This window comes from Prinia subflava, chromosome W (genome assembly GCF_021018805.1).
Source record: "Prinia subflava isolate CZ2003 ecotype Zambia chromosome W, Cam_Psub_1.2, whole genome shotgun sequence".
NCBI lineage: Eukaryota > Metazoa > Chordata > Aves > Passeriformes > Cisticolidae > Prinia > Prinia subflava.
The window spans coordinates 1,333,672-1,347,764 of record NC_086282.1 but is presented as its reverse complement, the minus strand read 5'-3'; the positions used below and the strand labels follow the sequence as shown (position 1 = coordinate 1,347,764).

Below are 14,093 nucleotides of genomic sequence, written 5' to 3'. Positions count from 1 at the left end.
GGGAAACACCTCCAAGAGTTCTGTTAAAACAGGTAAAAAGTAAGAACCATCAATTTCTATAAAATTGATATAATTATCTCAATTATTTTTGTCATTGCTTTTGAGGTTTTTTCAACAAAGGCATGTAATTTGTTGGAAGATGCCTTTTGCTGACACTTTGGGAGACGCTTTAAACATAAAATATTTTAAGTCTACAAAATCATCTTACTAAATGGCGTGCACAATTAAACCAATTTTGGCAAATGTTGAAACCTAATTACCCAAGTTAATTTTCAACAGTGAATGTACCATTTAAGATAAAGCCAGTTTCTTTGTGATTTTAATATACCATTTTACTATAATGTTTACCTTGATGTTTCACATGCTTAAAGTCTCATTTTCATGACAATTTCTTTAGAGAATGTCATGGGTTGGTGCTGGCCAAAATGCCAGTGCACCCATGAGTGTTCATTTTTCCTAATAAACCACTGTGAGATGTGGTCAAGAACAGAGCAGAGCAGGCCTAAACCTTGAAATAGAAAGGCAACTTTATTAAACTACATAACAACAGAGAATAGAAAAGAAAAGAAAACCCAAACACCCAGAAACAGAAATGAAAACCTCCCAGAACATTTCTTCTCCTCCCCCAATTTCCATCCCTTGCATGCTCTAACAGTTAACACTAGCACATTACCCTCATCCTACTTGCTTGAACCTTCCACAACCCTGGGTTCCCCATCAAAGTCATCATCCCTTAAAAAAAACAATCTTCAATCCATCCAGGGAGAGAGGAGTCTCTCTCGCACCACAGACCCCCTACAGGAAACACAGGTCCACCCTCCCGTGTTCCCATGTCACCCATGGCACCACCCAGAGAAGTCTGCCAGGGTGACACCCTCCTTTCCATGTCCAGTGCTCTCACCACCGTCCATGGACCAAAACCGCATATAGGGCTCTTTTAATGATGTTTGGCCAAGTACCAAAAACCAGCCATCTTCTCATATTGGGACAAGCAGTCCCCCCCCACATCTACCCCTGGGGCCGAGGGTTCCAAGAACAGGCTACAAAGTCTTTGGTTTTGAGCCAAATGCATCCACCCAAATACAGTCTTATTTATGTTCAGGAGAATTCAGGGTCCGTCTATGGCTCTCATTACGCAAGAAAAGTCCAGCCTAAAAGCCACTCCTCTTCATCTCTGTCCAATCTGGGGTTCTTTTCATCGTCCTTTATCATCTCAGTCCCAGGCTCTCTTCTGAAACCACCAGCCATGAGAATCAATGTCTGGGAAAAGTTTTCCTCTGCCTTAGAAAGAGTTAAAAGCTTGTGTCTCCCAGCAAGGCCACAGGCTCAGGCACTCGCAGGCTCTGGCAACTCCCACACGCAGCACACGCAGCAGCAGCTCGGCACCTTCTCCCTGGGAGGGGGGGGGAGACGGGACGAGGGGGGGGGTGGAAACTGGACGGGGGGGCGGAAGGCACCTCCAGACTTCTCCACCCCTCCATCCTGGATGGGGCTGGCTCAGCTCCAGTCCCGTTCTCTCTCTTTCCCCGCCCCCTGGGGCCTGAGGCCTAACTCAGCCGGTCACCTGGCCCCCCTCCCCCACCCAGCCTGGTCAGCTTGGCAGGGGAGAAGAGGCTCCTCTCTTGAAAGCGGAGCCAGAAAGAGGAAGTCCCTCTGGGAGGCCTCGCTTTTAACCCCTTGTGTCCTCAGAGGCATGTCGAACCCCTCAGTGGCCACCAAAGGTGCCAACATTCAAACCTGACCACTGATTGGTTTGACCTCAGCTTCCTGAAAAATTCATTTCCCCTCAAACCAGGACAGAAAACAAATCCCGCTCAAGGCTAGTGTAGTTGATAGCAGTACACATATTTTCTGGCTGAATAATAACACAGAAACACTAATTTTAAATCTGGCAAAGTGCTGGCTTCTGTTATTTAAGCACCAGAGCAACAGGAGGTGCCAGCACCTAAAATGACACTACTGCTGCACCTAAGGACCAGCTGCCCCATCTGCCCCGGATGCAACTGTGGGGTGGGAGCTGGCAGACAACACAGGGGACACAGTAGGTGGCCACGGCCAGGGACACCTTGGACTGTGTTACCTAAGGGTCACCAACACCAACATGTGCCAGAGGCATTTGGGTGAGTCTCCAGTTAAACTGCTAAAGAGAACTTCAACACTTCTGATACTACTATTCACTTAGCTCTGTTACTCCTGCTCCACTAGTGCAACAGTACCTGCAGAACATATTAAATCACTGCCATTTCAGAAACATATCACTCTCCACAGAAAAGCCCTTTTCTCTTCCCTGCCCTAGTTACAGTTTCACACAGTTGTATGTTCTCAAGTGCAAGTTTGCATATAAAACATTATTTTACAAAAAGAGCTTATTTGCTGCCTTCTCTGAAAAATGTAATTTTCAACTACTCTTATCACTGACTCACAAAGATTTTTCTCTTGAACTTCAGAACTCAATCTACTAGCTATTTATCATCATGTTTAGAATTCAAAACACAGCAGATCACATAAACTTTCTTGCAAAAAGTTCTATTGTGGAAAATAGGGTTATTTAATTCATGTTCTATAAATAATTCTAGATTGAGAACTGTAATATATTGTATAAAGGTATGTGTGTCTGCTCAACCCGCACATTTCACGGACTTCTGTAAAGCACCTCTCCTGATCTTCCTGGTCCCAAAAATAGAAGGTGAGAACACGAGGCACTGATGACTTACCCCTGCCTACGTGCAGCTAAACTCATCGGGACTCTCACCGATCAAATGCTACGTGCCAACAGGACCATCACACACCTCTACGGCTCAGAACAGGGACTCTCACCGATCAAATGCTACGTGCCAACAGGGACTTGCACCGATCAAATGCTACGTGCCAACAGGATCATCACACACTTCTACGACAGTTACTCAAAGCAAGGACTAACTCTGGACATTAGCATTTGAATGTGCCCGGGGACCCTTTTGGGATTTAGTATAAACAAAGTTAATGGCTGATGATTAGTGAAAGAATGGGAGAAAGATTGCCGAGGGGGAAGTTAAGGGTATTTAAGTTAAGCCTTTGGGTGGGCAAAAGCGTGAACCCAGCTAGAGACACCGAATGCCAGGTCCTGTGTCTCTGGGGTCACCCTTGGCTCAACTTTTCCCGGGAGAACTTCTGTCAAGTAAGTGTCGCTGTTCGTGGGGTTCTTATTGTTTTGTTTTTATTGCTTAAATTTGTTATAATTTGATTCCAAATTTTGTGATTTGAATTTTATTAAACCAAATTATTGAATTTGGCAATAAATTTGTCCTGGCATTTATAACAATTTTGACGCCCAACAGCGGGGCCAGTTTTGAATATTCTACGGATCCCTGCTTCTGACTGGGGGGCGCCCCGCTGTAAAAGCGGCCTGGCAGAGCGGGTAAGTCCGAAAGAACGAACTGGCTTTACGAACCCAGAACCCACAACAGTGAAGGTATTAGGCATTAGGACAAGCTAGCTTGGGGGGAGCTCGGGAACTCAGCAGGGGTTTTCCCCTGGAACCGCGGTATTGTTTCACTCGTAAAAGTCTAAGTGCACGAAGAATCCACGCAGGAAAAGGACCGTAAGTATAGCGTGGTTGAGTGGGGTGACCAAGTGCTTGAGAACGTGTATGTGCGTGTGAGTGTGTGTGAATGAGACGTGATTTATCACGAAGCGAGAGCGGACCTTAAGGTCGCGTTTCCGCTGCTCCCGCGAGGGACACGGCCGACCGACGGGGAAGCGATTGGAACGCGTGATATTTCGCTTCGTGTGTGAGTGTTACCCGACGGGGTGTGGGAGTCACCAGGGGTCCTGAAGGAAAGAGGACGTCCCTTTTTGAGTTCAGGGACGAGTAAGCCTTCTTGACCGCGACCGAGTGGGGTCCGTCAATTTTTTCGGTGGCGGTTACAGAGCCCCGTGGTTAACCGAACATCCACGGAACGGTCATCCGTTGGATCATTAAGTTAACGGCACCGAGTTCGGAAACTCGGGATTTAATTTTTATAGTATCCCATAACTTCTGTGCCACTGGGAGTATGGGATCGGATCTCAGTTGAGATCGGGAGGATTCCTTAAGGGAAACCTCAGCGGGGGCTGCTCTTGAAATCCCTCGGAAAAGTCCATTAGGAAAGTTGTTGCAAGGTTGGCAAGAATGCCCAATTAGGAGAGGAGCATCTAAAGATCGGATGATTTATTTGTGTATGAATGTTTGGGGAGGAAAGGAGATAGGACCTAATCTTATATGGCCTGTGTTTGGTACTTTTGACGAATGGGCGTGGGAAGCTCTGTGGGAACATGTAGCGAAGAAGAAAAGGAGAGAATTTGAGGAATTGGCATATGTTCTGTTATGGTATGGGGTACGAGTAAAGCTGTATTCTGAGGAAAGGGAAACACGGAATGAACTGGACTACGGGATAAACTTCTCTCATGGCTCGGTGGCCCACATCCTGTCAGCCCCTACCCCTACCCCTTCCTCCTCCCCGGCCTTCTCAGGGGCAGCGTTAGCACTGCCATCCGAGACCCATGCGGAGCCCCGAGCTCAGCGGCCACTCCAGAAACCTCCCTCCCGTTCAAGGAGATTCCCGAGAGGGAATCCCGCCCCCGTTTCTGGTCCTGACCCCGCACCTCGGCCACCGACGCTAAACTATGGAGAAAAAGAGAAGAAGGGTAAGAAAAACGAAGGGTGGAAGAATAAATCAGACAGGTATACACCAGTTAGAGCCCTGGCTAAAACCAGGACCCCCGAAGGAGATCTTGAAGAACCCGGGAGGGATTCAGGGTGGGACAGTTGGTGTGAGAGCAAGAACGGCCCGGGAGGAAAAATGGGGAAAAAGAAGCATTCCCGTAAGAAATTTAGGCTAGACAGTAGAGCAAAACAGAAATTACCAAAGGTGAATTGGAATGCATTAGAAAATAACTAGTGGTGTTGGGAAGCGTGCAAATTAGAAATGCGAGAATTCACGTAAGTCTGCAAAAGGAGAAAAGATAGAAAAAGGAATTAAAAGGAATCTTGCTCACTCTTTTCCTTCGTGGTGGTAGATCTTTTACTTCAGGCTGAATACATTTTGGAGGCTCCCTAGAGTTGTGTATTTTGCTTTAAAGGGTTTTTTTTCTCCTGGACGAGATCGGCGGAGTTTTTTTTAGGGAAAGGAACGAAACCCGCCCCTTCCCCCTCCCGCAAGCGGCAGAGCGAGTCAGTCCATGGTTGCCGGGAGACGGAGGAAAGCGGCAGTTTTAAAGTGACTAGACGAGGCTGCCCGGGGCAGAAAACCGCCCTGTAAGGCGAAATAGGAAGCAAAAATGGATAAAAGTATTGAGAGAAGAGACCAAGAATGAGAGCTATACTTATGCGTGGGAAATACCTAGGTGTTTGTTCTTGAAAAGCTGAAAATATATCTTCCTTTTGGTTGCCTGCCTACTGCATGTGAGGATTTTGTGCAAATCAAAATGTTGATAGTATGGTGGAGGTAGTTCGTCTATGTTTGAAACAATTGCTACATTTTGAATTTGGATTGTTAGCTTGAGCAGGAATATGGCATTTGTGTTGGCAGACAGTGTATTGCAAGGGTTTTGTGTGTTTAAGTTTTTCTTTCAAAAGGTTGAAGCATGTGGCCGGTGGAGTCCAAATTAAAGCGGCTGTTGAGAGGCAGGAAACTAAATCTTTCTGTCGAGATAGTGTTAGAATGGTAGTTGGAGTCAGGATTCTAGTATTAAGTTGGGAAAGTGGTATAATTCTCTGTGTTGGTAGTTACAGGATTTTTCTTTATTCTTTGCAGTTCCTATTCTGTATGTATTTTATCTAGTTGGGAACCGGGATTCTTAATTTTAATTACTGACTCCTTAGAAGGAGATAGTTTGTGTTGTCCCTTTGATATTATGTCTTCTTACTTGCTCCTCAATTTGGAGGATGTGAACCTTGAGGTTGCCCTGGTGCCTGTGTTTTCAGGGGTGGAGAGTAAGTGATGTATGAGAGGACCCATTTTGTCACCAGTGTTAAGTTTGGTCGGTGTTTGCTTGTGGTCCTTCGAGCCATGTATTTAGGTTTAATAATACGCAAAAATGGATAGCAAATACAGGAGCTTTGCTTTGGGAATTAGGCATAAGTTAACTCGAGTTGCTTGTTAAAAGAGGCTAAGTTTGTGAAGTTTTTTTGGACTGAGGTAAAAAGCAGTAGTGTTAATGTTCTGACAATTGCACTAGATAAAGCTGTCTGATTACCGGGGCCTGAAGTTTACAGTGACTCCTGGCTTTGGAAAACTTTTCTGAGTCTTAAGTTCTGAATTTAAGCAATGCATGGTTTATTACAGAGTATTTTGATGCATTTTAACCATAGCTTTTGATGCCTTCCATCAAAAACAGATGAGTTAGTCTTGCTACTTTATTCACTTCTTTTGATAAAAACTGAAGAAAGCTCAGACCCGCAATAAGTTAGAAGTGCCTGAGGCGATGCCATTTTTATATTGCTGCCAGTATTGTTCTTATAGCATCTGTATATGTCTAGAATATTTTATAAGTGGTAAAGGAGTAGACTCTGTCATTTGTGAGGTCATTTCCTTTGGTATCCCTCATTTATTTTATGATTGTTCAAAGTATTCCCCAGGATTATGGTCGATGTCTAAAATTTTATCTCATGTGCATTTTACTTAAGAGGCTATTCTTCAGTAGAAACATATTACCCGGAGCTAGTTTATGGGGTTTAAGGTTGTCTTAGTGTTTATTATTTACTTGTTGTACAGAATCCATGTACCAAGCAGCCAATTTTTCAGATGTATTGGTAAAACCATCCTGTTAGTTTTACTTTCTCTCTGGAACAGTACAAAAAGGATTTTTGAATTTTGTACTGAATTATTTAAATTTTGGATGATGCGTTGGAATCGTTTTTTTTTTAAAAAAAAAAAAAAAAGGGAAAATTCTGGATTGTATGGTGCATTGTGTGAATAGTGAGGTGGAAACCATAGTGATCCAGGGACAAAATTGTTTTTATGGTGAAGGTGTGAATGTACTATTAGATAACTTGTTCTAATATTCAGATGGAAGACATGACAGGGATTCTCTCTGTACAATATTCCTGTAGTATTGGGCTGGTTTGGAATTTTGTATTAGGTAAATTCAATCCGGGAAAGTTGCAGGATTTTGATGTATATTCATGATATACAACCAGGAGATAAAGTACTGATAAGAGCTTAGAAAGCGGTGTCATTAACCCCTCATTGGGAGGGACCCTTTCTTGTCCTTTAACTACAGATACAGCCATCCGAACAGCTGAGAGAGATTGGGCACACGCCTCCAGAGCTAAGAAATTAACAACCCCGAGGGAAAACCCCGAGTGGAATGTCATCTCTTCCCCCAGAGATCTGAAGTCCCGGCTGCAAGGTATTTCTCCTTGGTCATACAATCTTAGAACTCACGGTCTGCTGGGAGTAGTGTGGGTTAATCTGGCAAATACCTGGAATTCGGCCGGCAGGGGGGGATAGAGTGCAAAAAGCATAGAAGTGGAGAAATTGATCCAGTGAAGCTCCTATTGTGACAAAGGGCAACTCAAGCCGTCCAGGGAAAACAGCCCAGCAGAAAATGAAGGAAGGATCAGGAAGGGGGTCCAAGCAACCTGTCCCTGCTGTGAGAAGCACCCAGAAACCAGCCGTTGGTCGCAACCCAATGGGCTTTGGTCTAAACAGAGGAACTCGTTTGTGGACTTCCCTACTGATCATAAGCTTAACTGTAATACCTACAAAGGGTCATTACAATGAAACTGGACTCAGCCTGGGAATTCCTAGAAAGGACGGTCTTAAAGTTGACATAATGTCCAAAATGGAGCACCCTCAAAAGGGAAATCTGGATACGGGAAGAAAATTGATTAAAAGAAATTCCAGCCCACAGACCTTGTCTAAAGATTTGTGGCCAGAAATACCCTCTTCTTTCAAGAGTACCCCCTCAGAATGAACCTTGGAGGGAGCGGTAATCACATGCAACCCGGCTCAAATAGAAGAAGCTGGAATGAGAATCCACGAATTTCTAATCAGTATACAAGTTGAATTAAAAAGACTGCAGAGGTTAATGGGACTGGTGGGAGGCAACACTCAGAAAAGTAAAACCAATTTAATTTCGACCGAAATAGAAAATTGGACAAATGTGCAGCCAAAAAGGGTGGACTGTCTTATAAAAGGGGAAGAAGAAAATAGGTTAAGCAAGCTGAAGAATCCGGACACCTGTTTTCCAATGTGGGGGTGGATAATAAAAGGGGGAGGAGGGATAATAGGATTATGTGCTATGGGAATGGTATGGATCCTGGTAAATCCCAGATTTACCATGAGAATGGGACCTTTTAGAAGTATGAATACAAAGAAAAATCAACGAAAAAGGGCGGCTCAGGTTTTAAAAAGGTTTGAAATACAATTTGGGAAAAGAATGTAAATAAACAATGATAGAGGAAAACAATTAGGCTAAATACAAAACATGAATTAAAATTGTTGACAAAAGAAAAGAAATGGGGGAGTTGTGGAAAATAGGGTTATTTAATTCATGTTCTATAAATAATTCTAGATTGAGAACTGTAATATATTGTATAAAGGTATGTGTGTCTGCTCAACCCGCACATTTCACGGACTTCTGTAAAGCACCTCTCCTGATCTTCCTGGTCCCAAAAATAGAAGGTGAGAACACGAGGCACTGATGACTTACCCCTGCCTACGTGCAGCTAAACTCATCGGGACTCTCACCGATCAAATGCTACGTGCCAACAGGATCATCACACACTTCTACGACAGTTACTCAAAGCAAGGACTAACTCTGGACATTAGCATTTGAATGTGCCCGGGGACCCTTTCGGGATTTAGTATAAACAAAGTTAATGGCTGATGATTAGTGAAAGAATGGGAGAAAGATTGCCGAGGGGGAAGTTAAGGGTATTTAAGTTAAGCCTTTAGGTGGGCAAAAGCGTGAACCCAGCTAGAGACACCGAATGCCAGGTCCTGTGTCTCTGGGGTCACCCTTGGCTCAACTTTTCCCGGGAGAACTTCTGTCAAGTAAGTGTCGCTGTTTGTGGGGTTCTTATTGTTTTGTTTTTATTGCTTAAATTTGTTATAATTTGATTCCAAATTTTGTGATTTGAATTTTAATAAACCAAATTATTGAATTTGGCAATAAATTTGTCCTGGCATTTATAACACTATGATATGCAACATTATGGAAGCAGAATTTCCATGTAGTATAAACTAACCTTGAAAAATATGTATAAAAATAAAAGCAAAGTAAAAGCAATCTATTTAAGCTTATTTTTCTCATCAAGTAAACTTCTTTAAATGGAAGTGATTTTTAATTATTCTCTCTCTTAAACTAATAGCTGTGTTTCCCACTGCCTGTTAAGGCAATTGAAAACAAATAGCTTTGTTGGGGGTTAGATTTGGGGTTTTGTTTTCTTTTTTTTTTTTTCCTCTCACAGAATTTTTCCCATAAGTTTCCAAGAAGCCTTGATGACTACTTAGTCAGAACAAAAGGAGTACTTGAGGGATATGGCAGCACGAGGCTACACCTATTGTTTTTGAGTCCCTGGGAGTGTCCCTCAGAGGGGAGAGATGATGAGCTTTGGGAAAGGCAAAAAGACAGATCTGGGGGAGGGGGAGGCACTCTTGCTCTCAGCGCCGAGGAGGACGGTCAGGCTGCCCTCTGCCTCTGCCTCGTCCTGGGAAATCTACAGCCATCTGCTCGTGTACCCAGGAATCCTGAGCTCGCTTTCTCCAGCCTCCCCCCACCGCCGCTGCTTCTTCGGAGCTTTGAGGTTCCCCTGCTACTCTGTAGCCCTGCACTGTTCGGCCTCTCGGAGTCCTGCAGGGGCGCCGAGATCAAACTGCTCTGGGCTTTTGTAAAAGAAAGCCCTCAAGGTTCTTGGTTCCGTTTATTATTGATGCTGTAGTTGTTGTTTGTTTGTCGTTTTGTCATATATACTAGTAAAGAACTGTTATTCCTACCCCCATACCTCTGCCTGAAAGCTCCTTTAATTTTTTTTTTTAATTGGAATAATTTGGAGGGAGGGGATTTGAATTCTCCATCTCTAGGGAGGTCCTGCCCCTTCCTAGCAGATATCTGTCTTTCAAACCAAGACAAGCTGAAACGCTCTGAGAATGTTGCCTCCACATGCACCTTTTTACAAGTCAAATCACTGAACTCAGTAATCACTAAGTAGATACTGCAGCCCAAGCTCACTGAAGCACTACCCCAACACCATCAACACCTTTGAACGCTACTTCTCTTCAGGTTCAAAAGACTCGCTTGGGCCCACTCTGCTATTCCAACACAATGACCAGTTCTTTCAGACTGAAAAAACATACTGTACTTTGGAGAAATAGGAATCTGAGTGTGTAAGGATAGGAACTACATGTGTAAGCTGGTGATATAGAAACCTATTTCTGCAAAGGGAGTCATGTTCATTTCACAATGTTAAAAAAAACGAAACCAAAACAAACACAAAAAACATAAACGCAAACCCAGATCAAATGGCCACGAAGATTATGAATGTCAAGCCATACACAATAGGAGCAAGCATGGGAACAGTAGTATATTCTCCTTATAAATAAATAGATGAAAATAAATAAATGAGTGAGAATCATTTTTCTTTTAGCTACCTTCATTGAGGTATAAATTGAAAACAAAAATAAAAATCAATTGGTTTAAATTATATGTTTCTTGCTCACTGTTTTGTATCAAGTGAGAATTGGCTAAAGGAGCTCTCCAGTTTGGTTTAATTATAATCAGATTCAACAATTTCTAATCCAGCCACCTTGATTTACTTCAGGCAACTGAAATCACTGTATATATGATCAGGAGAGAAATTGTTACATGTTTGATCCTAGTTATTTAACTTCCAGTTATACACTGCATACTGATGTCCTCCAGCCAAAGCAAGTGTCATCCTCTATACTTTAGCCTACTGAAGTTATGTTTTGACTGTCTTACTTTTAGGTCCCTGTGAAACTTTTCTACTTCCTCATGTAATATTTTCCCTATCAGTTTTTACTCCAAAACAGGCAAAACAATGAAAAGCCATTTAATTCCTCAATGAAGTTTTTTTTGTATCTAAGTTTTCATTGTTACATGATATGACATAACAGTGAACTCAAAAGGGCGTTTGTTCTTTCACAATAATGGATAAAGACTTACAACTTTTTTGAAAGTGAAAAGAACTAGATACAAACTATCAAAAATCACTGTAGCACACGTCATACTACTGTCCAATTTATCTGCAGGGGAATGGTGTACTATGTCTCTTAAAAGCTCTTAGAGTTAACAACGTTTCATCAGCCTAAAACAGATTGATTCAAAAGTAGATCCAATTAAGCTCCCCACTTGAATTCACTGGATCACAGCACCTAATGGCTTTTTCTACAGTAATATCCATATTCTGATATGGAATGGGTTTTGTTTAGTTCAGTATGTATTGTTTTCTAATTAGAGCCAGATTTATACTTCCAAAGCATAACATATTAACAGAAAAAAACCCACAATATTTAATAGCAACCCATAAGGAACTGTTCTATACTTTCCTCTAGACACAAACTTGGACTGCGTTTAGCATTGACCAAACTCTCTGTCAATGCATAAAGCATATGTGTTAATGTATTATTCTAAGTGGCCATCAGGAAAGGGGATAGGCTGACAAATGAGATGTTACATCTTTGAGCATCTAGCAGTTTCAGAGTAACTTGACGCTGCAATCAAAACATCCATTAGAGTGCTCCACGTTTCAGAACAAGCAAGCAAATGGTTGTCAGTGCATCCAGTAAATCACGTGATCCTATTACAAAATCAATTACTGCAGCACATTTCTATTGCTGCACAACCTGATAACGGCAAAATGATATTGGATAGCTATTCAAGGTCAAGAAAACTGTCAAAAAGATCTAAAATGTGTCTTTTTATCCTGTAAATCCAAATTATACAGAATCCTTTTCATGGTATAGTTAAAATTAAAAATATAATTACCTTCTTCGGCTGATAGAGACATTCAATGGATAGTCTCTGCAACTGCTCTGATGTATGACTGCAAGATAGAAGATTGGAGTAGCAGGTTGAACAGCCCAGCCTCTTCATGAAAGAAGAAATAATGCTGCAGCACCAGCCACACATTGACTTGCTCATCAGATGAGTTTATTCTTAAAGAAATTAGGACCAGTACTGTCCCATAAACACTCAAAATTGGCCAGCTGCCTCATTCTGCATCTCCCTGGCTAAAATTCAGACTGCTAAACAGAGAAGGAAGAAAAGAAAGAAAAAAAAAAGAAACAAAAAGAAACAAAAAGAAACAAAAAGAAACAAAAAGAAACAAAAAGAAACTAAACGAAACTAAACGAAAAGAAAAAATGTTTCTCAAAAAAAAGTCAGCAAGTCTCATTAGCAAGTAATACCTTGCATTTAAAAAACGGGTGCGTTTTTCCCTCTACTTCTCTTCGCAAAGTAAGCTGCTTCAAAAAGACAGACAGCTGTATAACAGAGGAGTAAATTCAGGGATGGCAATCCTTTAAAACTGCTTGCTGACTACTCCTTCACTGGCTATTGTCACTTCCAGTCTGTTTTGCCCTCCCCAGCAGCGCAGCCTATCCTGCCTGGGCAAAAGCCAGAGGAGGCTGTGCCAGCCCTCCGCCACGCGCCCCACCCTGTGCAGCCCCACGCGCTCACCCATGTACCCGCCACGGCCACAGCACACAGCAGGTGCCTGCCTGCCTGCGCACCTCTGGGGCTCCCAACCTGCTGAAACACCTCTGCTGGAAAAGGACCTTCCAATTACATAGGGGAATGACTGCTACGCTCTCAGACTGACTACCTGAAGTGTCTGGGAAACGGGGAAAAAGTCTTCTTGGAAAGTCAGAATGCATGAGAAAAATGTTATCCAGGTCTACCAGATCCTGAAATAAGAATGGCTGCTACAAAGCTACGAGAGTGAGAACAGCATGAGGAAAAGCCAATGTCAATTTGAACCCAGGAAGAAAGAAGCATGAAAGGATTTGTAGTAGAATGTCCAAAGGTACCACAACCAAATCTCAAAGCAAGTTAGAGGCAGATCGTATAAGCAGCTTTAACAGTCTTCAAGGAGCTCTTTGCTCTGAGAAAAATAAAAAATGCAGAACTAATTTAAATGAGCAGTGAAACATAAACAGGTCTCCTAACCTTTAAAAGAAATATTTTCTGCTCAAAATACAACATTGAATACGCCCCAAATTTAACACATAAAATAACTTAATACTGGAAACATTTTCTCGTTTACAGGAGATAATGATGCAGTAACTATATACTTTTGCCTTTTCATAGGGGAAAAAAGCAAATAATACTGTAAAAAGCTCATTTTAATTGGTTTAGGATAGTATGGTATGCAATACTATTCCTGAAAGTAGGAGGTCTCACAATAACACAACTGCTTAACCTAATTATGAGATAATCTGACTTGAAATAATTGTTACTTAAATTTACAGAGCTATCAGTGCTTGTTCAATAGCATCCCTATTAGCAAAAGGTTAAGAAAAATACAAGCAATGGGAAAGCAGATGAAAAAAACTTCTCGCTTTCACAATGCATTGAAACCTTAATTTCCCTCCTGCTCTCTCCCTCCCTTTCCTTGGTTTAAAGCTGAACTGAGTCCCTCCCTTCACCTTGCTCTGCACTTTTTATATTTATGTTCCTATTAATTCGATTACCAGTAGTATCTATATACAAGCATGCACAACAAACTGAATGGTAAAAAACATCCCTTCCATAGATAAAGACTATAGATGCAAAAAAGCAAAATAATGCAGTAACCTTTTACTCGCCTGCTGAAGGTACTGTCTGCTGCACAGAATTTTAAATCCTCATCTGCAGATGCAATTGAGCTGGCATTGCCAAGGACTTTGCTCTTTCCACGCTGATTCTACATGGCTATTCATCAAAAGAGCACATTATATAGAACATTTAGAGTATTAGCTGGTGAAATTACTTGAATGCGTTAAAAAGAGCCGACTACTAAAAAAAGCAGCTATAGCTCTGACCAGCCACATTTCAGAAATATCTCAGACACATTACTGGAGAGTCTTATTGCTGATCCAGGCTTGCTAGCAATGTGCAGGATCTGG

The 14,093-nt window shown here is 42.2% G+C and overlaps 1 protein-coding gene across 7 annotated transcripts in view; it reads right to left on the bottom strand.

Moving 5' to 3' along the window:
* Positions 1 to 14,093, bottom strand: part of FBXW7 (F-box and WD repeat domain containing 7) — a 250,761-nt gene that overhangs the window by 185,708 nt on the left and 50,960 nt on the right. For 2 of the 7 annotated variants that reach the window (XR_010083354.1, XM_063421287.1), the window contains exon 1: positions 11,974 to 13,153. The exons of 1 other annotated variant lie outside the window; for it this stretch is intronic. Coding sequence is in view for 5 of the 6 variants with exons in the window: in XM_063421287.1 (XP_063277357.1) it covers positions 11,974 to 12,129 (156 nt within the window). In the remaining variant the exon portion in view is untranslated. Of the gene's footprint in view, positions 1 to 11,973; positions 13,156 to 14,093 lie in introns of those variants that run through there. 4 more of the 7 variants (XM_063421286.1, XM_063421284.1, XM_063421283.1 and 1 more) reach the window with 4 other exon arrangements.